General features: G+C 55.6%; 1 protein-coding gene across 1 annotated transcript in view; it reads right to left on the minus strand.

The window, feature by feature from the left end:
* Nucleotides 1–21,833, minus strand: part of SETD1B (SET domain containing 1B, histone lysine methyltransferase) — a 49,749-nt gene extending 27,916 nt beyond the window's left edge. The window contains exons 1-6 of the mRNA XM_048073836.2: nt 21,152–21,833; nt 20,660–20,814; nt 20,108–20,206; nt 19,365–19,635; nt 16,045–16,157; nt 12,149–13,324 (exon numbers count right to left, since the gene is read on the minus strand). Coding sequence (XP_047929793.2) covers nt 12,149–13,324; nt 16,045–16,157; nt 19,365–19,635; nt 20,108–20,206; nt 20,660–20,814; nt 21,152–21,524 — 2,187 coding nt within the window. The 5' untranslated portion in view covers nt 21,525–21,833. The remainder of the gene's footprint in view (nt 1–12,148; nt 13,325–16,044; nt 16,158–19,364; nt 19,636–20,107; nt 20,207–20,659; nt 20,815–21,151) is intronic.
* Between the last annotated feature and the right edge of the window lie 4,206 nt (nt 21,834–26,039).

Consider the following 26,039-nt stretch of genomic DNA (forward strand, 5'->3'; position numbering starts at 1 on the left):
CATCCCACGGATGGGGAGAAGCCGCACGGGGCGGTTTGGAAGCGTGCGAGGAAGGAGCTCCCCGCGGCTTTTCAGTGCACGGAGGGAGGGACGGAGGCGGGGAAGCACAGAGCGCCACTGCTCCCAAAGGGAAAAGGTCTCGTCGTTCACCTCCAGGGCTTTCTGACACTAAAACCACAAGTAGATCCAGCTTTAAGGGCGGTGGGAGAACCGGGAGGCTGCTCACGTTTCATCACGCATAAAACGCCCTAAAAGTGGATTTACCTTCTCACGGGACCCCGGCCTTTTCCCTTAAGTCTTAAAGGAGATCTTATTAAGAGGAAAAAAGGGTTTCTTGTAGGGAAAAGGAAAAGGAAAAAGGAAAGAGGAAAAGAAGAGGTGCTACGGTGGGGAACCACGTAACACGGCCAGCTCTTCCCCCAGCAATGGCTGTTCTGGTTTCCCTGTTTCAGAGGGGGGAAGGGACGGCTGGTTTGCAATCTAACTTCAAAGGCTTCTTCATTCGGCTGGGAAGCTAAGTCATGCATAAAAGGACGGCAGAGTGGCAAGAAAATACCCCCTACAGATAAATTAGTCAGGGAACGGTCCCAAAACGCGAAGCCCAGGCTGGCTTCAGCCAGGTACGGCCCTCTTCACACACCGGGTGCAGCGATGCAGAGTCCTGGGAATAAACCAGCCAAAGCCAACAGAGGGACTGAACAGACTGAAAAAAAAAGAAAGGCGGCAGCAAGCGTGCAACGGGCTTCTCTGTCACTTTGTGCCACCTCAGCTATTATCAGGGGATTTTAGTCCAAGCTTTGTCCACACGCAAGATCTGGAGTTTGAAGCAGCATGCCCCCCTCTAAAGATGCAAAGGAAACCGATAAATTCAGGAGAGATGCAGCGACCCTAACTTCCCAAGCGATTCTGAAATGCCCTGGTTTGCTCCTGACGGCGGTGCAGGAGCGCACCGATATTCCTAGATAGCAGGAGGCACTTTGCAAGCAGAGATGAAGTGGGGAATTAGCAGCATTAGATCAGAGTCCAGCAATAAGCACTAACAGGGACGCAATAAGCGAGCGTGCAGAGTACACAGACAGCTCGCAGCTCGGTGCCAGGCAGGCTCTCCTGTGCCATCCCCTGAGCCCTCTCCTGTGCTTAAAGCACAGGTCAAACAGAGCGCCGGGTTCAGATCTCGCTACCAACAGGGCGATAAGAAAGCAGATAAGCCCGGAAAACAGCCTGGCTTCCCCAGCTGATACCGGCCTATTGAAGAACAGGTTGTGCACATATTGTATTTAAACAAGGTCTAATCAGCGGAACGAGGCCGATTTGATATTTTCCCCCTTTTACGCGCTGCTTCTGTACCCTAGAGCACCTGAAATGGCGGGGCTGTTGCTGTAGGGGCAGCATTTTCGGCACCCTGTTCAGCGCTCTCTGCATTTCCAGCAAGGGCAGTTTCGTTTGTAAGGGCTGGACGTTCGCAACGCAGCCTGTGCCACGTGGACTTTGCTCAGCAGGGAGGGCAGAAACCAAGGAATCGAGGCCTTGAAGGACACCGGGCGAAAGAAGAAGAGGAGCTTCTGTGAGACCATCCATCAACATCATCCTTTAATGCTCCTCTGCTCGCTGCCGCCTGCTCTCAGACCCCGGTGCCATCAGCATCCCGAGGCACACGGCAGCGCGGACACTTCTGCCCTTCCTTCTCCAGAGGCAGCCCAAATGACGAGCCTGCCTTCTCCCTCCCCTCTCCAGGAGCCTGAGCTGCTCTTGCCCGACATTTCTAGGGTGCAGCCCTGATCTGTCTGGAAACAACGAGGCCCAACTGTTTTTGGCACCTGCAAGAAAGCCTGGGGGCCTGAACCCTACAGCTGGTGGGGATGGCCCAGAACAACCTCCCTAACACACGCAGCTTTTTACTACCTGATAGGCACGGAACAAGGAGGGAGGAGAGTTCAAGTCCTAATTCTTACCTTAACTTTTCCCTTTCCTGAGTGCTTTTGCCAAGATTTTGAGAGCCCACCACCGCTGGCCTGGGAGGACACACGGACTTAGCACTGTTCTCTTCCCAGCAGCTCTGCTCTACGCCAGGACTGACGATTTGAGAAGAAATAGGAAAGCATGAAGGAGGGAACACACCGCTAATAACATCTTTGGACCTCATCATCACCTTGACTGCAGTCACAGCGGCACGTGGCATGATTTTAAGGAAACTCGTGGCCTCCAGTTCTGGAGACAGCCACTGCCATCGCTGGGACGAGCTGGGACGATGCAAGCACCTGCTGCTCGTAGGAAGTTCCCAACAAAACCGCTGCGGACGACACCACTCAGCCAGACTCGATCTCGACTGTCGGACACAAAAAGCATCGAAGCAGCGAGGCCGAAGCTCTCGCTGCAGGTGCTGTAAGTGCTCCTGGGACGCAGCGGTAGGGAACGGCCCAGGGGAATGAGAAGCTCGAGGGACAAACCTCTCTGCAAGTCGCTGCGGCCAGGCTCGGAGCCCTTCGCAGCAGCGACCACGATTGATGAGTGGCACCCTAATGAGCTCGGCAGGCTCTGCTGCCTTGCTGAGCCCCGTAAGGCAGGTGAACAGGTCCCTCCAGCAAAGCGCAGCAGCTGCATTAAATCCCGGTCAGACTGCGGGAGACGCTTCACTCCAAGGAAGCCTCCTGCAAGCAGCTGAGGAGGCCGAGCAGAGGCGTTCTTCCTCAAAAGTAAGGGTGAGGCCAGTAAGACAGTTCCCCTTCGGTGGCGTTTCCTCTTCTCTTACAGATCTTCTCTCCGGAGGCATCTCGAGTTTTTCACCGCTTTATTTCCTGCTCAGCTTTTCCCTTCTCTCGCCACGCTGATTTAGCGACGGGCAGCCAGACAGCACGGAATCAGCTGAGGAATGCAACTCATTCGTTAAACCAGGGAAAATCTCCCTAAAACAAAGCCCAAAGCAACGTCCAGCCAGAACGCCTTCCAGTTCCCCCTCTCCGGACGATGCTCGGAGGGGAAGAGCTCTGTTAGGGAAGGCAACTTTTTCCCCACGTTGCTGCTCCCGGGCGATGGAAACGTAACCCTTGGGGCTGGCATCTGCTGGCTGAGCCCCCTAACAAAAATAATCCCCGCGCGGGACGCGACAGGACATTTCTCACGGCCTTCTAGAAGATACCAAACGCTGGCTATTGAACTATCCCCGCTGTATGCAAACGACATCGCGTAACCACAGCTGCTGTAAATTACCAGGGTGGAAATACCCCGCAGCTGGGCTGCATTCCCACTGCCGTTTGTTCAGGCAGAAAATACACCAGGGGGGGGGGGGGGGGGGGGGGGGCGGGGGGCGGGGAGACGGAGGTAAGCTACACTGATTTCCCCACCTGTCCCCTAATGAGCGAGCAGGAGGTTGAGAGCGAACACGTGGAAGCACTTTTCACCCAGAGCCAAATCGGGCTGCGAACCTCGTGGCCACGGGGCGCTGCTAAGGCTCGGAGCGTGGGTGGGTTTAAGAAGGGATCAGCCCCAGGAGCGGCAGCAGCAGCTCCCGGCCGGGAATCGTCCCAGCCCGGTGGTGATCCCACGGGAGCAGCACCGCACACAACCAGTTACCCGCGGGGAATAACCCCAAAATACCAAAAAAAAAGGCAGGGCTGGGCCCTTCCTGGCTCGCTCGCGAGTTAGCGCAAAGTCTCCTCCTGGTGCCTGCTGCCACCGCCGACCGCTGGAGAGGAAAAGCAGCCGCGGGGAGCAGCCGGGGAGCCCTGCTCCTTCCCTCACGCCGACGGCCCGACCCTGAGGCTCAGCTGGGCGTCTCCACGTCGCTGCCGCTTTGCTTCGCTCACTTCCTCCGTGCCTGCTCTGAGCTGGGCTGAAACGCCGGGGCTGACCCGCAGGAGCTCACCGCACCGCTTCCAAACCCTCTTGGCGCTCTCCTCCACCTCCAGACCACGCTCAGAACCACGCAGCTGGGGGGCTGGTTTTTGTTTTGTTTTGTTTTTTTTTATAAACCAGCTTTCCCCCCAGGTCCGTCCATCAGCCTGAGGTTACGGATCTCTCCGAAACACAGGCTGCCCGTTCGGGGAGCTGCAGGAAACCCTCGTGAGAAAGGCCCCCAGCAGCCCAGGGCGGCTGGGCTGCACGTCGATTTGGGCGACCAGCTGAAAGGCACGGGGTTTTTTTGTTGTTGTTTTTTTGGTTTTTTTTGACGGTTTTGAGGCAGAGCTGGCCTCGTGGTTTGCAAGCAACAGCTTTTTACTGCCGTGCCACTCGTCCCGCCACGCGCGCCGCCCCCGCGCCGCGCTGGCTGGAGCTGCCCCGGGGCTGTGCCCGCGGAGACGTGGGGGCAGCGCGCCGAGCTGCTGACCCCGGCGCTTCGTTAACTTCGTTACAGCGGTGCAAATACTACGTGCAAATCTGGGTCACAGCCGGGGCCAACTGTCATCCTCCTTACACCTGTCCGGGTGTTCAGCCCAATAGTCACTTACAGGAAAAGTTAGCACAAGCTCCAACTCAATTCATGAATCTAGAGCCTATTATGAGCTGTCCTTTTGTGTTGTTTTTTGTTTTGTTTTCTGTCTTTTGTTTTGTTTTTTCCAATATGTATTTTTTTATGGCATACCACTGTCTAAAGCTTGGGTGTTCTCCAGCCCAGACGCTGAAAGCAGATCCATGCGAACCCCTTCAGGCCCCACGCCGGCTGGCCCCAACTGCACAGTGCTCGACCCCGAAAACCTCCCACCCCCCCAGCGCAGTCCCTCGTGTCCCCAAAAACCCCCAGCCCCGCTCCTCGTGTCCCCAGGTGGCACCCAGCTGGGTGCCCGGGTCCCCCAAAGGCGCTTCCCTGGCCGCAGCCGCCGAACACCGGGGAGATGCGTCCCCCCCCCACGTCACACTAACACGTTCACTGAGGTTCCCTCGCCCAAACGCACCCTCACCCACGTCCCCGTGGCAGCTAGCTGGTACTCTGCCCTTTCCGTCTCCCTGTAACTCGAACGCCTTTACGCAGCACTACGGATTTTGTTATTATCTCGGTGATTTTTTCCCCCGGACGCTCGTGGCACCGCCGTAACGGCTGCTGGCGTTTAGCTGCCTCCTTCCAAGACAAGGTCTCCGTTACCTGCGCCAGGACCTCCCAGCCGCACGTGCAGACGGACCAAAACGCCAGCTCGTGGCAGCCACACAGAGCCACGTCGCTGGAGAGCCCTCCCCAGAGGCGCGCAGCGACACTATGCCCAGCCCGGGCACTCCGAGCTCCCCGTTCCCCCAGGTATCACAGCTAGCACCAGAAATATGCAGGTTTTTTTTTTTTTTTTTTTTTTTTTTTAGCCTGGCACACACGAGGCACCAGAAATAACAAGCTCCTGGGGGAGAAGGGAAACCTGGAAAGAAGCCGCCTGCCTCAGCGGTCCCTGCGCAGGCTCCGGAGGGAGCAGCACCGACACACGCCGCGCGACGCAGCGCGCGGGGACCCTGCGTGGCGGGGGAAGGACGGGGGCACAGAGAGCTGCTGGGACGCGAGCTGGCCGAAGGTGTGCGAGAAATCACTTAGCACACAGCCACCAGCACCACGGAAACGCAAACTCCACGAAACACACGCACGGCAGAGCTGCCCGTGAATCCAAACGCCCCACGAAGCAGCAAAGGGTCGGAGTCCCGGCGAGCGGGAGCTGGACGCCGTCCTGCAGCCGTTTGCCCCTTTTGCAGCTCAGCCTCGCAGCCGCGGGCGCTGCCTCCAGCCCCAGGTCCAGCAGCAGTTTCGTTTCCTCCCCGCGGCGCCGCCTGCGCAGGGAGCGAGCGCCGGAGCCCCAGCCGCGAACGACTTCCTCTGCTCGCTGCTCCCGGAGCCGCGCTCCTGCAACGCCCGCGGGAGCGAGCCCGTGCCAGCCGGGGAGAAATCGGGACCGCCGAGCTGCCGCCTGGCTGCTTCTTTGCATCTTGGCCTCCTTGGGCCTGCCTGCACTGCTGGCAGCGTGGGAAACCAGCACTCAGCACGCCAAAAACATCTCAGAAGACTTCTGTCCCCGACCCATTTCTTCCTTTTCTGAAGCCACTTTGTTTTCAGGAGCTGAAAAACGTGAGAAACCTTTCTCTCTCGTGATGAACGAGCATTTCCCGAAGCGAGCGCTGCGCTTTCGTACCAAAGCCTGAGCCAGCAGCGACGTGCCTGGGCCGCGGGAGCCCTCGTGGGCAGGGGGTGACGCACGGAGCTAACGGCCCCACGGCTTTCGTTCTGAGTCTCGCCCCGTCTTCGCCAGGCACAAGCCAGCGCCCCGAGCTGAAAACCAGAATTAATAGAAGGGGGGGGGGGTGGGAGCGAAGTCACGGGGCTCCAACTTGAGGCGCATGCAAAGCGCTGTTTGCTGATGAGCGGTGCCTGCTCGGGGGGCGCGGGCAAGGCAGCAGGCAGCAGAAATTGGACTCAGCGCTCGCCTGCTCGCCGCTCCGCGTCAGGCGTGGCCACGTACAGGGCGGCGCCGGCTCCGTCTTCTTCAGAACCAGCCCCAGAAATCGGTGCCCTCCTGGCGGCTGCCAGCGCGATATGTTAACGGCGGTTATTTTCTCAGTATTTCTCCCGATTACCTCACGCGCTGGCGCCTTTTCTCGGTGCCGGCGCGCGTTGCGACGCAGCCCGCCACCCAGCGCCTCGCCCGCCTTCCCCCGGTCACTCGGCACAAGCGCCGGACGCGGAACGCGGCCAGAACTCCGATGGGGCAGAGAAACGGCGAGGAGAAACGTGTCGCTCCGGTGGCAGCCTCCACAGGCTGCGTTTATGCCATCCGCACAGCGTCGCAGCCCGAATCCCAGCGCCGAGAAGAAGAGGAAGAGCCCCGCAGGCAGCAAAAGCCGAGGGCTCCGGCTGCGAACGGTCTGCGGAGCTCACCTGCGAGCGCTGTTCCACCGTGAGCTGCGCGCTGCGGTTGAACGTTGCGATTCGGGTTCGGGCTTCCAGAGCTGCGGAACATCGGCACGCCACACAAACACGACGGGAGCGGCGCTCTGCCTCTCAGCGAGCGATTCAGTTCCACGCACCCGGCCCGCTAGGAACTGAGAACGTACGGAAGGGCACCGGTGGCAAAAGGGAGGCAGAACCGAGCCGGTGGCGAGAGTATAATTGGCAACAGTGATTTTAAAAAAGGGACAGCAGTGTCATTTCTACGAGATATGCAAAATGGAAAAGCCTCAAAGCCCTGGCCTGATATGAGAGAGCGAGAGAAGCAGTCAGCCTCCCAACCACAGCCCGCTTTCTATTCTTCAGTTACACTCCAAAGCACTTCACCGGTTCGAGCTGCGCTACCGACAAGACATGCCCCCCCCGAAATAGCCGGGCATCACAGAGCAACCAAACCGCGCCGCCAAACATCCCTCAGCTGAGCTTTTCCCTCACAAGCACCCGGCGAACGCCCCATGGGGATTTTTCTCCGCCAAGCCCCCACGGGTCGCTTCGCCCCCATGTCACACCAGGCGCACGCGGCCGGCCAGCCCTTTGCTCCGGAGCTCCCAGAATCGTCCCAGAGCCCGACACGAGAAGCCAAAAGTCATCCGCGACCCAGCGAACGCCAGCAGAGCCCTCTGCTTTCTGGGATTTTCGGGAGCAGCGGGGTGCCCGAGGCAGCACTCCCTGCCGGCGGCCTTCCAGGACCAGCTCTGAAGAACGCGCAGCGCCAAGCGCGGCACCGCGGGCTCACGGGGCCTGTGCAGGGCCGTATTGAAGTCACCTTTTGTGGGATTTGTGGGCTGCCCTTCTGTCCGGAGCCCGGCTGAAGCGGCTCGCTCCCGTTCTCATTTCGCAGTTTCAGCAGGGCTGCTGCGATTCCCGCGCAGAACCACGGCAGCCACCCGCACCTCCGCTGCCTGGCACGGGCTGGCTGCCTCTCTGGAAACTCGCGGTCACCACGCGCACCTCGTTGTCGAGTTTCCATTAGGAACCGGTTCCGTCAGGCGTGATCGCCTTCGCAAGAGCTCGGGAGGCAGGAAAATTTGAAAAAGCGTTTACGAGCCTGGGCGCACACGCCGCCGCTCTCCGTTCTTTCTCCTTTCTTCAATTAAAAAAAAAAAAAATGCGTTCAGAGCAGCCGCCACGTCCCCTTCCCCCCGTCTCCCTCCAGAGCTGCCGGATCCCACCCCAGCTGTAAATCGGCTCCCAGGTGGGCCCGTGTGTATCACGCATCCCTGCCAGCTCCTGATGGCACGAGGGCTCTCGCACAGTTACTGTGGAAACCAAGGGATCCGATTTCCCCGCTCCCAGGCTCTGCCTTCTCCGCCGTTTACCTTGAACACATCCCTCGGGCGCCCGGCAGCCCACGAAGGGGCCCTCGGACCGCTGGCGAGGAAACCCCCGGGGCTGCTCTCGCCGCGCCGAGGCATCGCCGCTTTCCCTCTCGCCCGCTGCTGACAACGGAAGGTGGAGCGGAGCTCGAGAGAAAAGGGGAGCGGGTCACCGGGTGCTGCAACGCCGCCAGGTCTGCACGGGGACGCGGCAGCGTGGGGAGGTCCGGGGCACGACGGGTGTCTTGAGGGGTGTCATCGCGTCCTGCCCGTGCTCCGCAGGGACGGTGTGACGCTTCAGCAGGGATTTCTTCCAGCTCTGCCCGTGACCACACGAGAACTCATCACAGCGGTGCCGGTGCTGTCCCGTAGGACGCACCTCGGCGTCCCGCACGGCATCAAAGCCACCACGGCCGCCCGGCGCGGAGCACAAGCGACAGCAGCGGCTTCCAGGTGCCTGAAGGGCTGCTGCGCGCTCCTCAGCGTCCAGGCTTCCCTCTGAACTTCACAGCAGGACTGCTCGCACCTCGTCGGTGTCTCAGGATCTTTGTTTTCACGATTCTCTTTGGCAGGGCTGAGGCAGCCCTCCCACCGCGGTAAGGAGGTGCTTAGCTGGAGCACCAGGAAGGCGCGAGGCCGCTGATCCCTGCTCAGAAAGCATTTTTGGACTTGTAGATCTGGAAGAATACCCCCGTCGATCACGCGGCCTTCCTGTTACGCGCAGGCTACGCGCACAAACCGATACGTTCGTGAGCCGAAACATGAAAGGCACCATCGATACACAGCAACGTGACTTGCTCTAATCCTGCCGCCCTCCCCGGCACACAGCGGCAGGGCCTCTTCCTGTACCGAGCCAAGCGAAAACAAGACCCGGCTCAGATGGGATGTCAAAACGTCAGACGGCACTTCCCTAACCCCTGCACTTCTGGAGCGGCACAGAAAGATCCCACGACGAAGAAATCATCCAAATTCTTGCCTCGTTATCCTTCAGAAACACGGGAAGGGCAGTTTGCACTTTGCTACCCTCCCAAGTTTTATTAAGATAACCGCACAACTCGTTTTCCCTTCTTGGTCATCTTTTAGGTTTTGAAAAGCCCTCCCTGCCTCGTCCTCCCGGCTGGCAGGTCGTGCTGCCCGTGAGGGATGCCCTCTTCTCCCCTCACCCCACGCAGCAGCACTTTCCCCGCCGACGCATCGCCGCTGGGGGCCCTTCCTCGGCCACAGCCTGGCTCTGCCTTCGCAGCACCACTGCGGGTCTGGAAACCAGGCTCCAGGGTCCCGTGTGACAAAGCAGAGCCATCGCCAGGCCCGCCTGTCCCCTCTCCACCGACGGGCAGTCACCTTCCCTGACGATCTGGCAGCACCTCACCTCCAGGACAAACGTGACTGTATCGGCTGTCATTGACAGAAATCCTGCTTGCTTTGACGGGGACAGGAGGAGGTCCTTCAAACGCCGCTGCTGTCTCAAGTAAAACTTCCCTGCGGCTTCGCTGCTGTCCCTGCGGGCCCCGAGACATTCCCAGCTGGAGCAGCCACCAAAGGGGGCAGGCCAGGGGCTGCTCGGGCCCTCCAAAAGCCGAATATGAAGCAAAGAAGTTCGAACTCTCTGCCCTTTATTGCTTCCTCGTGACACTTAATGAGCCCTCCCTCCTCTAATATATCCCCTCTGCCTGGCTCCCCGCGCCGAAGCCGCTGGAAACGCTCGGGGCTGCCTCCCCTCCGCTCTGCCGGAGGAGTCCCCGCAGGACTGGAAGCCGCTCGGTGCTATCGCAACGGGCCGGGGCCGGAGGTTCGGCTTCCCAGCCCTCCGACACACTCCGTGCCCCTCTCCGGCTCAGCTGCAAAGCTGCAGCTCGGATTTCAGCCTGCGGTAAGTCACCGTTCGGCTCTGCTCCTTCAGCAAAAGAGAGGGAAGCCAGGAGAGCCTTTTTCTGAAGCAAAAAAAAAAAAAAAAAAACTTTGGGGGTGGGGGAGAAGGGCGGGGAAAGGAAGCAAAACCACATGGAGATGGTTTCAGTGCATCAGGAGGAGCAACGGAAGGCGCAGGCAGCTTTTCCAACACGCCGGAACAGCTTAGCGCGATTTGTAACCGAGAGGAGGGCTGAACAAACAGCTCCGACAACAAGCAGCCAACTTTTCGGGGAGGGAGCGGAGACGAGGAAGGCAGCGGGACCCGCCCGGAGCACCCCGCTCCCACCCTTGTGACTCGCGAGGGTCGAGGCACCCGTACCGCGGGGTATCGTACCGCGGGGTATCGCAGCACCGGCGGCGTGAACTTCTGACACCGGCGTCTCGTTAAGGGGAGACAAAGGCTTAGCACGGGCTTGGACCGACGTCGGCACGCCGCTGCCCCACATCGCAACCTGCGAGCGGGACAGCCCGGCCGGTCCTCCCGCGCGGATCCCAGCCACGGAAGGCGCCTGACCCCACACACCACGCTGGCACTCACCCATCCTCCTAAACGTGCTCCCAATCGCCCGCGACTCTCTTGCGCAAGAGTAAGGACGGCAAAGCCAAGCCCGGAACGGCGAGGAGAGGACGGAAGCCTTCCTCGTTTTATTTATTCCTGGGTTTTAACAAGTTAGAGCATCCCCTCTTCAGCCTGCCGGGCCAAGCTTAAGGAATCAGAGCCCTGTTCCTAATTAACACATCACCAGGTCCCACCGGCCACGAGGTGCCTCCCAAGAGGGGAGCCTGGGCCAGCCCAGATGAAGAAGGAATCCTCAAACAACCGAATTGTTTCGAAGACTAAAAGGCAACTGGGAGGCCAGGCAGGTTTGGAAAGGCACGGAGAAAACACAAACTATCCAGCGCAGTTACACTTTCTCCTAGGTGAGCCTCAGACAGGCAGGGTTACTGCTGCGGGCCTCTCCTCCCGCTCCGCTCTCTGCAGGAGCAGCTCCCCCTCCCCTAAACGCAGCCAGTTCTGGGGTGAAAACCTCACAGCCATGGACCCCTGGAGAGAAACCCACTGAGCCGGGTGAACCCCAGCAAACTCCCCCAAGTACACGAGGCTGACCTCTCACGCTCGGGGCATTTACCCGAATCGGACCTCCCGGAGGGCTGAGGTCTCCTCACCGCACAGCGCTCGTGCGCCAGGGACAGCAGTCGCACCTGCTGCATTACTGCCCTAAATGCCGGGGAGAAAGGCTCCGGCATTTGGGAAGATCTCTGTTTCGACTGCTCCGTGGCCCGGCCGAACAGGACCCACACGTCCGCTGCGGCGACGCTCACAGGTTTCGCGCAGAGGTCCCAAACGGACACGCCACAAAACGTCGTTCCTGCCTGCTGGCCCCACTCCACCCCGCTCAGCTCTGGCTGTCCCTTCGGCCACCACTGCCCCAGCAGAGGCAGCAAGCTCGGCTCTGCTGCTGGAAGAGCCCGGGGGAGCGCATCGCCCGGCAGGCAGCTCCCTCCCAGTGAAGGGAGCACTGAAGCCCAGCAACCGCCCCCTGCTCCAGGCAGACGGCATAAATAGCTGCAGAGCTGTCACAAAGTCTACGTCCAAGACTCCGGCCTAACACGAAAGCCCCGTTAAGCAAGCGTGTGTGCACGCACACCCCCACACCCAGAGACCAGAGCGACGGCAGAAAGCGCTCGATTAACCGCTCTGGTGGCTTAAGGGTCTGTTGGCGCTCGGGACATTCGCAGCGTGAGCAGTGGCCAAACTTCCAGGGCCTGTTCAGCCCTCGAGCTCTCCTGAAGCTATAAATTGCAGCAGGCTGCTGTTAGAAACAAAGAGACCTGGAGACGGGCAAGTTAAGACCATCGCTTTGTGTCACATTTAGCTCGTTTCCAGCTGCCTCGAGTAAAAGAAAAAGCCACCAGAAAATCCTACGCTCTGAACGACACTAAAGAAAAAACACAAGCGCAACTCCGTGCCCAGGTCCGGAGCTTCGTAACTCAGTCCCAGCTCACTTACCTCATCCATTTTTTCGGACGTTGGGGTCTGGTCACCAGGCACCATTTCTTTAGCCTCCGAGGGCTCGGCTTTGGAGGTCCTGCTGAGCTGATCGATGGGGGTCATGCCGGCCTCCGACGTCCCCCTGGAATTCTGACTGAGAGAAGCCGTCCCAGGGATGGGCTCGTCATCGTCGGAGTCGGGTAACGGCGTGGGGCTAATGTCCTCCAGGCCTGTGCTGGAAGGGCGCGAGGAAGGTGTCTGAGCCCTGTAACCGGGCTGGGAGTTCGAACCGTACATCGGGATTGGGGAGAGCTGCGAGGAAGAGGAGGAGATGGGGCTACCTTCCATTCGGACCTCGGTGTCCGAGTCATGTTCATTAAGAAAGGGTAACTTTGTTCTCTGCTCTTTTAAGAGCATCTCAATCCTTGAGTCTAAACTGTTATGCTGCATTTCAGACTCCATGGTGGGGGTGCCGGGGGTCTCGCTCCTCTCTGGGGTCTGAGAGAAGGATGGTGCGCTCGGCTCAGGAGCAGAGTTCGAATCTGGCAAGGGCGGAGGTTCCTCCGGTTTCTCCTTCACCGGCACAAAATCAATGTTCGTGGCAGCGCTGCTTTCCACAACCATCTCTGCGGGAGGTGGCGCGGGTCTCCGGTACTCCGTCTCCCTGGAAGTTTGGGGAAACTGCTGCTCCTCGGACTGGGGGAACACGGCTGGTGCTTGGTAGGGAGAGAAGGCAGACTTGTAACTCGAAGAACCAGAGTGGCTCAGGGGAGGAGTGTGCGAGAACTGGACGGGCTCCTGCGGATGGGATTTGTACGTGCCGAACTGATGCTCCGTCCCTCGGAAGACACCCGCCGAGTTATGAACGTAGTGATGGCCCGGCCGGCGGTTGTAGGCATCCGTAAATTTGGTTTCGTGTCTCCGGGGTTTGTACCCGCTGTCCTGCCCGAAGTGGTACACCGGCGTCGTCTGCCGGCTGGAATACGTGGAGTCCTGGGAAAACGGCGTCCCTAGCCGCGGGGTGTGAGGCGTGCCTTGGGACTGCGGGGTGAATTGGCTGTACGAGTTCGGGGTGTCCTGCCGGCAGCTGGAATAGGCTGTGTCGTGGGAAAACGGCGTGCTGCTGTTCGGGGTGACGGAGGAGCCCGCAGAAGAAAGGTTGCTGTCTTTCAGGCGTTTCAGGGAATCTGTCAACTACAAAAACAGGAAAGAGAAAAGCACCTAAAACACACACTTTTTAAAAGTTATTTGTCTAATCCGCCTGGTTTTCGGAGAACACGAGTACCTGAGAGTTTGAATTGATTTCCATAGCAAAGAAAATAGGTTATAGCATCGCTGAAAACATAAACCATTATCCATTACGAACAGTTCCCTTTAATTTAAAAAGAAAAAGGCAAGCAAAGAGGAACCTGTCTGTAAGAGAAGGAAGAAAGCAGATAAAACAGTATCCTTTATAAGCTATACCCAAGAGCATCAGGTGAGCAGAAGACGCGCAGAAATGCAGCTACTTTTAAATTTCTAGCAACTCCATACAGCGCGTCGACACGGCAAGGAGGGAATGATAAAAATCCTGCACTGAAACTGCAAAGTCTGAGGACATAATCTGATGGTTTCATATCTCAGGAAACTTTTTGTGTGAGCAAATCAAAGCATGCAAACCGGCAAACTGCAAACCTGCAGTCAAACCCCTCTGTCAGCCCCAAACTGAACGCGGAGGCCTGCTGAAGGCAGGAGGGCTCTGCGCTGGTCCAGCCGCAGGAGCTGCACGCCACCGCCCTCTCTGCCAAACGTTCCCCTGCAACAGCGAAGGAGCAGGCTACAGGCAGAAAGGGAAGAAAAAGTTCCCAGCTGCTAAAAATACGTCGTGAGCCCTGCACAAAGACAATGCTCAGGTAGAGCACCACTGAACATGGCGTTTGAAAACCGAAACCCTCCAAGCCGACGGAGCAGCCAAGTAATTGCTCTGAAATTCACTTCACAGGCACATTCAGGGGGTTTCTAGGAGAAGCCCTGCTCCCACTCAGACACTGCTGAGTCATAACAGTGCCCTGCTGAACATCAGCGCCAGAATCAATTTTCTATAAAGCAAAGCCAGAGCTCACGGAGACTCCTCCTGGTAGCAGGAGAGGCAGGACTGAGCTCCAGCTCCCCTAAAGGACCCCGGGATGCCGACCTACGTGGTGACACTACGGGCCGGCTGCCGCTCTCCCAAGCACGGGCGGGTGCAGAGGCCTTTCAAACGACCTGCTATCGCACGCCAGCACCGCAAACCCCAGCCGAGCTCTCACCTAACGCTGCCTTGCTCTTGGTGTGGCCCCTAGGGACCACGAGCACGTGGACATCAGGAAGGATTCTTCCTCAGCTGCTCGGCAAGCAGCCGCATCGTGCTCCCTGCTAAAGCCCACATCTCCGCACCTCTCGTGGGGACGTGAGCTCTTTTCCAGGAGGGGTTTGGATACGGTCTCAAGGGAGGGACTGTGGCTCGCAGATGTGTCAGGTCCTTGCTGTTCTGCACGAGGGGGAAAGCTAACGTCGGGAGCATTTTACTGAACTACCACAGCAAACCAGCTTGCTGGCAGGTTCCAGTGACAGGAACGAGATGCAAACAGTTAAAGTTACTCACAAAGCACTAATTCTGGTGGTAATTGGGGGAAAAATCAATTCAGGATAACAATACAATATACAAACACAATATCTAGAGAACCTATCTTAATTACAGTAGGGATTACTTGGGGGATACCATCAATGAAGCATCTTGCTGTTAACCCTGAAAAAGTAGTGAACAAATCTGGCCAATTTTATTTGGGATGTGCTGTAACGGGCAGAAAAGCAAAGCCAGGCCCTGCTCAGCGCAAAATCATTACTTGTTCCTCTTCTGCCCTAAAAACCACCTGGCTGGGAGGTAAGGAAGAATCAGCCTCTGTGGTTTTGTTAAGAGATGCAGGGGCCTTGCCTTGTTGCCATAGGGGTGAGCAGTGAGCTAAGAGGAGGATTTTATTTTTTCAGATCAGTGGGATTTTCACATTCAACGCACATCTCTTAATCTGTCCTGAAGACACCTGACTACAAGATTAATGAAATTATGGCATTTTAAGGAGACCTAAGAGCACGAAGAAGTTGAAAAAAGAAATTTATACTTAAAAGTTTCAAAAACTTCTGCCAAATCTCTTTGAAAACTTGATGCCTTAAAATGGGTTCCCAAGCCTTGATCAGAGCCAAAGCAGACTGAGATCAGCCAAGGGGGCTGGTGACCCCACGCAAACAGGCTTCGTTTCCCTTCACCCCCCTCGTTCCAGTGGGGTTTGTAGGGGAGCAGTTACCTGCACAAACCCATTTTAGAGAATCGTACCCTAAATACTGAGAGAACCCAAGAATTTTGCACGCTGCTTTTCTTAAAAATTGATCCCAGTGACTAATTAAGATTCTGGAGAACTGACGCCACTATTCAGGATTTGGTATTTTCCCCCCTTACGGCTGAAGAGCACACGCGCTAAGGATTACCTACTGCAGACACCAGGCCAAATGTACCACTTAAATCATTCCCCCTGTCTTCAAGGGAATAATCTCATCTCAGGGACAGACCCGATCCGTCCTCTTAACTGCAGGAATCTCGAACATTAACAGGGCACGTGCTGTCGGTTCAGCAGGTATTTTCCATGCAGAAATACAAAGAGCACTTACCACGCTACGCAGACACGGGCACAGAGACTGGCCACGTGCACTGTGTTTGCAGTTACACATGCTATGGCAATTAGGAGCAAGGAGTATTTAAATGGGGAGTAGTAACGTCCACTGAAACTGGCGGGACAAAAGAAGCTAAACCAATAGTGTTAAAAAGCTAAATTTAATGAAGGGTTCGTTTAGAATTTTCTACAGTGCTACTCTCAGAAAAAAAAAAGCCAAGCAAACCATACCTGGAGGGTTTCATTCACAGTTGGCGATGCGTCCTGTTCGGTGCCTACGGGAAGGGTCTGAGGAGTGTAAAGACCATTAACGAGCAACTCGTAGAACCGCATGCGGGTTTCACCTGCACAAACCACAATGGGAAGAGTTTAATAAACAGAAATAACGTAGCCTGTGTAAAAATATGTATTCCTGGCATCTGCACGTCCCTGCTACATCCCTGCCACGGAGGAGCAAGCATCACCTCTGAGGTTTGTAGGGATCGTTTCTAAATAATCTGCAGGGCAAGCAATGTCAGACGCTCCTCTCTCAAGCCAAGACAAGGAGGTTTCCTAAATCCTTCTCAGTCTGCTTGGCAGCTCTGCTCTTCACCATGCTTTTTGGAGAGCACCACTTTCCCTCCCCTCCAACGTGCCAAGCAAATAGTCTGCAGATTTGAGAAGTGAAACTCTCACCAAAGGGACAAGGCTCTGCCAACACCCAGAGCCACTTCAGAAAGCTCTCGCAACCCACCTTGCTAGCAGAAACTGGCTGCTATTAACGCAAACACGATGCCTGGGAAAGCCAAGGACAAAACCGTTAGCGGTGCTTTTCCAAAAAGGCACTGGCTGATCCTTTTTTCCCCTAGTCAAAGGTGTGCTCGATGGCATCCTTCAAAGAATAAAAGCTAGAGAACCAAAACGGCCCTTATATCGCTACTGAGACTCAGTCTTTTCATTCCCAGTTCAGCCCTGAACTCTAGGTAAGACCCAGTTCTTAAAATTGGGTTTTTCATTACCACAAAACCCCAGTCCTACTTATTTTGCAGTCGGCAAGAAATTTGTCATCCACTTCAAAAGGAACAGAACCAGACTCCAAGACTGTTTGCTGGCTTTTGCTCTGGAAGATAAGGAATACGTAGGAAAACGGACAGGGCCAGCACTTGAGCCCAGAGCATGAACTCAGGCAAGAACTCCCCTGGACCAGCACAACTTCCCTGGCTAATGCTGCAGGATCGAACCCCAAGCTGCCTGCAAATCACCCCGGGCAATTTGAAAGCAAAGCACCCACAGCCTGATGCTGCACAGGGAGAGGACTGACTTATCTTGAACAAATGCTGTAGATGAGGTTATTTGGTTCTCAGATCTCATTTCATAAAGCCTTGAGCCACACCATCAACTATGTAAACTGCTTAAGTTCAGCTGAAGTCATAACAAAACAGATCTCTTCAAGACAAGGCCTAAAATGCTTGGAATTATTAACACATGCACACCCCCAGGAAACCACAGCGTCGTGGATACGGAAGTGTTGGGTTTACTTTAAAACCATTTTTTAAATAAATGTAAAATAATTGTTAGAAAGCTTCATAACTCCTTTTGGATCCCTGATAAAAGTCACAACTTCATTTTCAAAGAGCTTTATGAATGTGAAACTACTCTCAGCTATTTCTCCAAGGCCAGGTAATTATTAAGTGTGTCCATCCTGCGGGACAAACTGAGGCAGAGAAGTTGCTTTAAATTAGCCCGTCTTAGATTAGGGAGCTGGAATTATTAGTTCCAGATTCCCAGGCTTGTGGTCAGGTCAGACAGATAAAACACTTCTGCTCCTCGTATTTATTTCGCTAGACTACAATAATCAAGCTTTCAACCAACCATTAATTCTACCATGCTCTTGGAAAGCTGAATGCTAGAAAGAAATTTGGGATAATATATATAGCTTGAAATACATATAAATGTATATATATACACACAGATACGCACACATACAGGCAGATATACATGACGAATGACTTAACCTGCTAATGCTACTTCAGGAATAATATTTTCACTTGACTCTGTCAGCTTATAAAACACTGACAGTTTTACTCTTTTAGAGCCAACTCGATACATTTGCAGAAGAAAAAAAAAACAGATTAGAAGCACACAGATGGCAAATAAAACAAAAATGCAATTTAAAACTAAGATTTTGATGTTTTCTCCCAAGGAACAGAAGCTTAAAAAGCCCTCTTTTCCCTGATGGGCAGCTAACTTTCTTGAACAGCTGTCTGTCCGAGACTTGTGAGTAGTTTATGAATGGAGGAAAACAAGGAGGAATGTAGTACGATCAGCTCGTTTGAAATGCCTGTCACTGAGATCTCTCTACCTATAAGCCTGCGGTAGCTTGCATTATTAAAACTGCAAACGGTTAATTTTTTGTTCAATGGAATTTTAACCTTCAAGTTTCCAAGTAAGCAGGGGAAGAGCCTGTCTGTGGAATCGAATGATATTAGAATTTCAAAGCACACGTCTGTAAAGCCAAGGTTAGCTTACAAGAGAAAATATTAGAGTGCTGCTGTGATTTTTCCTCTACCGGAGCTCAGTAACGTCAGTTAACGTCCTACTACACCCTCTTACCACGTGTGGCATACCGGCTGCTGCACAGGTTGTACACAAAACTGTCGAAACCATGTCATACAGAACAAACACATCAGCATTACACTTTTTTTTTCTCTCTTTTGGAAGAAAACGGTGCTAACAATGTCCTCTTCCCAAGAAAAAGTGCAGCAAGTCTGCTTTAAGCTGGAAGTGCCACGGTTGCAATGAGGAGTAAGTACAAGTGACAACTGATCTGCACCGTGTTTATGTCTACACCCCTTCAGCAGCGGAGGATTTTTAAGATTGGGGCACATTTTAGCCAAGTGTTTCACTAGCAGGCTTGGAGGAAAGAGAAGAGAGAAAGCAGTAAGACGCAGCGTTTCCACGCTCCCACAAACTTTATGGGCTCCCCAGCGCTCAGGTCTGGGGCTGGTTACGTGCGGGACGCGGGGCTCCTGTGGCTTTAAGAGACAGCCTCACACTTGCACACACACTCACTCGCACACTCACGCTGTCAAGTGCTGTGCACTCCTCTGCTGCCAGCCGGGATTTCACCACTAAGCATCAATGAAATGCCAGGCACGCGGAGGACGGCACCCAGCCCCGCTGCCACAGCCAGAATCCCCCTGCTTTGGGCGCCAGGAACCCCCAGGTTTGCCCAAAAGCCCAGACTTTGCCAGCCAGGGGGGTCTGGCAGCCCCGGGGGGAGGCTGAGCAGGGCCAGGACCCCGCAGCCGGCGGGTGCTGGGGGAGCAGGGGCGGCAGGATGGCAGCATTTTGCAAATTACAGGGCTGTCTCCTAGCAACTGACAACACATTTGGCTCCACGTGACTTGCAAAGGGCCCAGAAACCAGACACGCACGCGGGGGGACAGGGGCGCTCCCTCCGTATTTTTAATCGCCGAGCCCTTGCGGTCCTGCAATCGCATCTGCTCGGGGAGAGGCAGGGCACGGGCGCTGCGAACCGCCACCGCGTCAGGCCGAAACGTGCCCCTCACCTTTTGTATCCAGCTCCACGTGGATGATGTTGCCCATGACGGAGGTGTTGTGAAGGTGCTGGACGGCCTCCCGGGCACCCTTGACGGTGGCGAAGATGACTTTGGCGATGCCCAGGTGCTTCTTGTTCTTGGGGTTGTAGAGAATCTCCACCTCTTCCACTTCGCCGTATTTCTTGCACATGTCGGTCAAAAAGTTTTCGCGGATGTTGTCGTTCAGCTTGGCAAAGGTGACCTGCTTGGGAGGCACTGGCCCCACGTAAAATTCATCAATCTGGAAGAGGGCACAAGGGGGGGGCAGGCGGTAACAATAACCGGCGGCGTTAAAGAGCACGGAGGAGGGCATTGGGATGGCACGGGAGGGAGAGGGTTAAAGCCTCCTGCAAACTTTGGGGAAAGAAAGCTGCCTCCGAGGCTGCGGGATGAACGGATGAACCCGCAGCCGCTGACCGGAGCCGGCGCCCCGGTCGGAGCAGTGCTGTCAGCAGAGCCCCCCTCCGCTGCCCCCCAACCCGAGGAGAAGCCCCCCAAGACACGGCTCCAAAACGTCCAAGGGATCTCGTTAGACAGATGTATGGATTTCTCGTTATCTTTATAGAACAGGATTATTGTTAAACGGTTTGCTGAATAATAATGTTAATAGGGAGACGACTGTCATTTAAACGGTTCATTAAACTGTTTGGAAGTCAAGCTACACTCCCGAGTAAACAAGAATACAAAGCGAAACCCAAAAGTCGGGGCAGTACCTTGAATTTGGGGACAGAGAGCTCCAACTCCTTAGTTTTGGTCCATATTCGCCCTATTCGGGGATCCCTGACACAATCCACAGGAGCGATTCCCGAGTTCTGGGAGGAGGAGGAGAAAAAGCACAAAACCGACAACAACAGTGCTTGAAATTTAAGACAGAAATAAAACAAAAACATAAACCCCAAGGAAGCAGGGGCTGTCTCGAGGGAAGGGAAAAGCACACACACGCATACACACACACGTGTCAAATTGCAACACTGCTGGGAAATGCACACGGATTGGAAACACAGAAAGAAAGCTGCAGGTTTGGGCTCCTGCTCGGGCTCCTGACAGTTGAATGCACAGTGTCAGGTGGCGGTAACTTTGGTGCCTGTCCCCCCCGGGCCCCCCTTCAGCTGTGCCGGGGGGTGACCGCGACCTGGGGAGACCCCCAGCCCCCAAAATGCCAGCTCCGACAGGGGGTGAGGCGTGCAGGGCTGGGGGGGGGGGGCACGATACAAAGGGGGAAACACCACAGCTCCCCCCCCTTTCCCCCCCTCCCCTCCGCTCACCGGCATGCTAAAATGTTGCCCATCGTAGCGATAGAGTTTGTGCTGTCCTTTTTTCAGAGCCGGGTCAATAATCAACTTGTAACTTCTCCAATGGTGATTTCTTTTCTCGACAGAAGTGCTGGCTTGCGTGCTGTTCTCCATTCCGTTGATCCAACCTGGGCAGGGGGGCGAGAGGAGGGGAAAGAGGAGGGGGGGGGGGTGAAGGGGAAAAGACAAAAACACCCAGAAAACCGTGAAGTTAAAAAAAAATACCCAACAAAGAGCCCTTTTTTTTTTTTTTTTCCTCTCTTCCTTTTTTTTTTTTTTTAAACGAGCCGCCCGCTCCACACACCCAGGCAGGGAGGAAATCCACAGCGAAGCGAGCCCTAAAATGGGGGAATCGCGAGCCGGGTCCCCCCCCCCCCTCCCTCCACCCCAGCGAGACAAGAGGCAGAAAGGGAGAGGAGGAAGGGAAAGGAAGGAGAAGGAGAAAAAAAAAAGCCCGAATCTCACTTGAACTCTGCTTTTTGCCATGATCCTCGGGGTGCTTGGCTTTCTCCCCCGCCTTGGTGTCTCGGAAAGACATCGCGCTCGGCGGCCGACCGTGCGTCTCCGGGCGGCGAAAGGCGCAGCTCCCCCGCCTCACATGGGGCCGGTTACCGGCGCGGGCTGCCCGCCAGGCTCCTGCCTCCCGTTTTCGCGAGCCACCACATATTGTGCGCGCGTGTGTGTGTGTGTGAGAGTGTGTGGTGAGTGTGTGTGTGTGTGGTGAGTGTGTGTGTGTGTGTGTGTGTGTGTGTGCGCTCGCTGCTGGCGGCGGCGGCCTCCCACAATTCACCGCTGCGAGCGCCGCGAACGCCTCAGCCGCCCTCCGCCGCCTGCACATTCACGGCGGGCAGCCCCCGGCCGCCCCTCCGCCGCCCTGCCCGCCGGCATGAGCCCCCCCCCCCCCTCCTTCGCTTCCCCCCGGAGGGGCTGTTTGGTTTTTTAAATATTTTTTTATTATATTTTTATTTTTTTTTTCGAGGCTGCCCGCCCCCGGCGCGACGCGCGGAAGGGTTTGCAGCGTGGAATCTGCCCGCTGCGTTTACCTTAGCGCCGAGCGTTTCTAAACGAGATGGGCCGATAGGTGGGGACAACTTTGGGGAGACTTCGGCGAAGCCGGGGCGGGGATGGAGAAGACCGGAGGGGGGGGGGGGGGGGCACACACACACACACAACGCGGCGACACCCGGCGGGGGGAGGACACCGAGAGAGGAAAAAAAAAAAAAAAAAAAAAAAAAAAACAAAACGGGGCCGGTTTTGCCTATTAAAGCCCCGGGAGCCAATCAGCGGCGAGCTTCCATTTTGTTCAGGGCTTAAAGGCCGCGCGGCTGCCCCGTGCCCCCCCCCCCCACCCGGTCCCCCTCTTTCCCCGGTCCCCCCCCCCCCTCCGGGGGCGCGGAGCCGGGCGCGGGGCGGCGGCGGCGGCGGCGGGCGCGGGGCCGCAGCTCGGGGCCGCGGGCGGGCAATTGGCTGGGGAGCGGCGGCGGGCGGCGGCGGCCAATCAGCGCGCGGCTTGCATCGGGCTCGCGTTCTTAGGCGGCGCGCTAAAGGCGGCCCCGAGCAGACAGCTAAGGAGAGGCCACGGGCGCGGGCGGCCATCTTCCTGCGGCGGGGCGGCCGTGGCCAACTCCGGGCTTTTTTTTCCTTTGTTCCACAAAGGGGGAATCCTCCATTTGAATCCACTCCGCAGGAGCGCCCAAGGGGGGTGTTTAAGGTCTGGCAGCAGGCTTAGAGGAGCTCGCTGAAGAAGGAAGATTTTTTTTTTTTTTCTCCCCCCCCCAAAAAAAAATCTTGTTTTTTTTTTTTTTTTTCCCTTATGAATCGGGATCCATCTTTGTCTTGTGTAACTAGGTCACGGCACACCCTTTGTCAGCAGTAACAATTTTGAACGCAAAACAAAAAAAAAAAAGTAAATACATGATTTTTTTTTTCGTTGTTCGGTTTGGGTTTTTGGTTTTTTTTCCGAAGCTTTATAGAGCTTTGTGATGACTGAACAATAAATTTTAGAAAGTATTTCCTGTATTAAACACTCAATTCCTGGCCATTTTTATTAACTCCTCTGGTGCTTTTAAAGGTAACGTTTTAAATATAGACATAGGAATACTGAATTCTGGCAAAAAAAAAAAAGCAATCTTACTATAAGCTTTCTTTTCTCTTTCCTTACATTGTAAGTACCCAATCCATTCTGTCCTTGCTAAGTGTAGTTTTCATGTTAATGTTACTGAAGTGGTCCTTATTTATAAACCTTCATTTGCATGTCTCTATGTTCTTGTCTGTTTATCTAAACCAATTTATGCTTTTGAAATATTTGACTTCTAAAGCAAAATATCTACCTAAGAGATTCTTAAAGCTGTTTACAACCAGTAACTGTTAACCAGGTGTTTTCACACTAACATACGCAGCCTAAAATTATGCGGGAGAGCATTTTTAGCGTCTGCGTGCTCCGTGGAAAAACACTGAGCGTCCTTTTTATGTACAGAGTAAATCTGCCACGGGAACGTAGATTTAAGCCTCGAGTAGGACTCCTCGCTGCGTACGGTCAGTCAACATAGCTGGACAACGTTTTCTATAGCTTGCTTTTCGGTTGATTTTTTTTTTAATGCTAGACCACTGCCATATAAAGATCCGTAACTATCTCAACAAGATCTGCTTTGACTTGCAAACTTATGAGAGAAGTGGTGATACAGATCATATATATTTATAGCCATATTAAAAAAAAAAAAAGCGTAACAACTTCACCTTCAGAGCTGCATTCAACTATGGTGCGCGGGTAAGTAAACCCTTTTGCCCTTGCAGAGAAACATATAGACCAGGCCTGTGCGGCTAACGTTATTGTCCTGGGCGAAAGATCCTAATGGTCGTCTTAAGAGCGGTGGCGATGTCCTTCTCCTCAGATACATCTACAGCACATCTGAAATTTTCTATTCTCAGGGAGAGATTTCTCTTTCTGCACAAAGCGCTTGGTTGTCCGCAGCCCTGCTTTTGTTTTTTTTTTTTTTTGCGGAGAGACGCCGTGAATCCATTGCAGGCATTACGTGGCTGTTCAGTTGAACGCACAAAAGAGGAAAAAAAAGTCTGCCTGTGAACCGTAAGATGTTACTGAGGTTGATTTTTGAAAAGGCGAAAAGGTGGTGGTGGTGGTGGTAGGGTTCCCTTACATGTTTATCCGTCTAATTACAGAAGCTCGACCAAAAAAAAAAGCAAGTGACAAAATGGGGTGGGGGGGGCTGTTTTTCAGGACGGTGAGTCTTAATGGCGGATGTCTCACTGAAAAGCACTGTAAAATCCTTCATACCGAGAGTCAGTGGGCTGGAGAGAGGGGGAAAAATGAGGTCTGGAAGTAAATCCAAAATGAGGGAGTTGCCTTCCAAGTGAGGGACCCTTTGCAGCCTGAGTTTTACAGTTGGAGAGCCGTGACGCAGTTGGTAATTCACAGCAGTTGTGCTTTAGTGCAGCCACCCAGCCCATGAAATGGCCTCCCCGCCGAAGTCTGGTGGTTTTATTGTGTGAAAGCCTGAGGAAGCACCGCGTCTCGGGGCGCCGGGAGGGGCGGCTGGCGGCGGGCAGGGCGCTCCCGGTCGCGCTCCATGTTGTGTGAGGGTAGCCGCCATCATGGCTTCTCCTTCAGCGCCGCGTTCTCCTCAGGGCTGGGGCGGCGGCGAGCCGGGTTCTCCCCCACTGCCTGCCGGCTCTGCGCGTCCCGATCACTGCAGGGAAACGGCTTTTTTTTTCTTTTTTTTTTTTTCCTGCCCCCCCCCCCCCTTCCCCCACGGCTTTTGTGAGGGGTTGTGGAAGGCGAAGACGAGGAGGGAGCGGGGCGCCCGGCGGCTTTTTCTCGCCCCGGCTGCCTCGCACAAGATGGCCGCGCCGGGGAGCGCCCTGCAGCAGCGGGGAGGCGGCGGGGCTGGCGGGGCTCCAGGCCGGCCGGCCGGGCGGGGAGGACAAAGGCAGCTCGCATAATGCAGGCGAAGCCCTGGGAGCCTATAAATAACGCCGCCCGCCCCTCGCCTGCTTCCCTTCCCCCATCAGCCGCAGCCTGCGGCTCGCTTTTTATAAATACCGAAAGATGGAAGCAGCCTAATGCAGTGGGGGGGGGGAAGGGGGGGGGGGGTAAAAAAGAGCAACAAACAACCTCCTCCTGCTTAAAAAAAAAAAAAAAAGAAAAAAAAAATCTGAGGGGGGAGAAAGGCAGGCAAATGAGCTGGCCGCGGGAGGAGCAGGGCGGCGTCGCCAGGCTCCCCGCCTGGAGCGGGCTGCGCCCCGCCAACGTGCCGGGGGAGCGCGGCCGCCGCTCGTCACACGGCTCCTCGGTTGTTTTTTTCCTTCTCCCGGGCTTCCCCACACCCTCGCCCCGCCACCGCCGAGCCGCTGCGGCCGCTGCCGTTGCCTCCTGCCGCCTGCAGCCAGGGAGGAGCCGGCCCGGCCCGAGCGGGGCCGGCCTGAGGCGCCCACAGCCGAGGGCTCGCTGCCGGGCCGCCATGGCCCCGCTGAGGGGTTCCTGTTGTGCTTGGGTTTGGTTTTTTTTTTTTTTTTTCATCCTTGGCTTTGGGTTTTTTTTTTTTTTCATTCCAAGCAGCTTTTCCTGCAGCTCGCTTCGGGCGGAGGCGTGGGGTTCTGGTGGTTTTGTCTTTCGGAGCTTCGTAAGCCTCGGCGGGGAGCTGCGCCGTGTCCTTCACTGCATGCTAAAACGAGATAGGGCAGGGCCGGGAGGGGAGCGAGCAAACCCCCCTCGGGGCTGGCCTGGCCGCTGGGGCTGCCACGGGGGGAGGAAGGGGAGGATGTGAGGAAGGTGAGGAAGATGAGGTGAGGATGTGAGGAAGGTGAAGGTGAGGAGGTGAGGAAGGTAAGTGCCGCCGGGCCCCGCAGCTTTGGTTAAACCCGTGCCGTGCTGCGTGCCGAGGCTCCAGCCCTGCTGCCCTGCCAAGGAGGTAATTTCGCAACAACGTCAGGTTACGCTTTCTTTTTTCTTTTTTTTTTTCTTTTCTTTTTTCTATTTTTTTTTCTCCTTCCCCTTCCCACCCTCACCCCCCTCTTCGGTCTTCAGTGCTCCCCGCACCCCAGGCAGTTCGGAGCAAGCAGCAAACCTGTCTGCACAACACAACACATCTCCACCAGGAGGAAAGGAAGATTAAAAAAAAAAAAAAGGAAAACCAAACCCTCCGAACTGCTCGCAGACGGGTTCCCTTCAGGCTCCGGTGCCCCCCGGTGCCAGCAGCCCCCCCCGGCAGCCCTGTGGGGAGCGCCTCGGCCTCCCGGCATGGGACGAAATGGCCGAAGCTGGCAGCACGGCGATCAGAGCACGGCGTGGAGCCGTGCTTGGGTTGGCAGGGTGGCTTCTGGTGTTCTATTTCCTATT

This window comes from Anser cygnoides, chromosome 17, assembly GCF_040182565.1.
Source record: "Anser cygnoides isolate HZ-2024a breed goose chromosome 17, Taihu_goose_T2T_genome, whole genome shotgun sequence".
Lineage (NCBI taxonomy): Eukaryota > Metazoa > Chordata > Aves > Anseriformes > Anatidae > Anser > Anser cygnoides.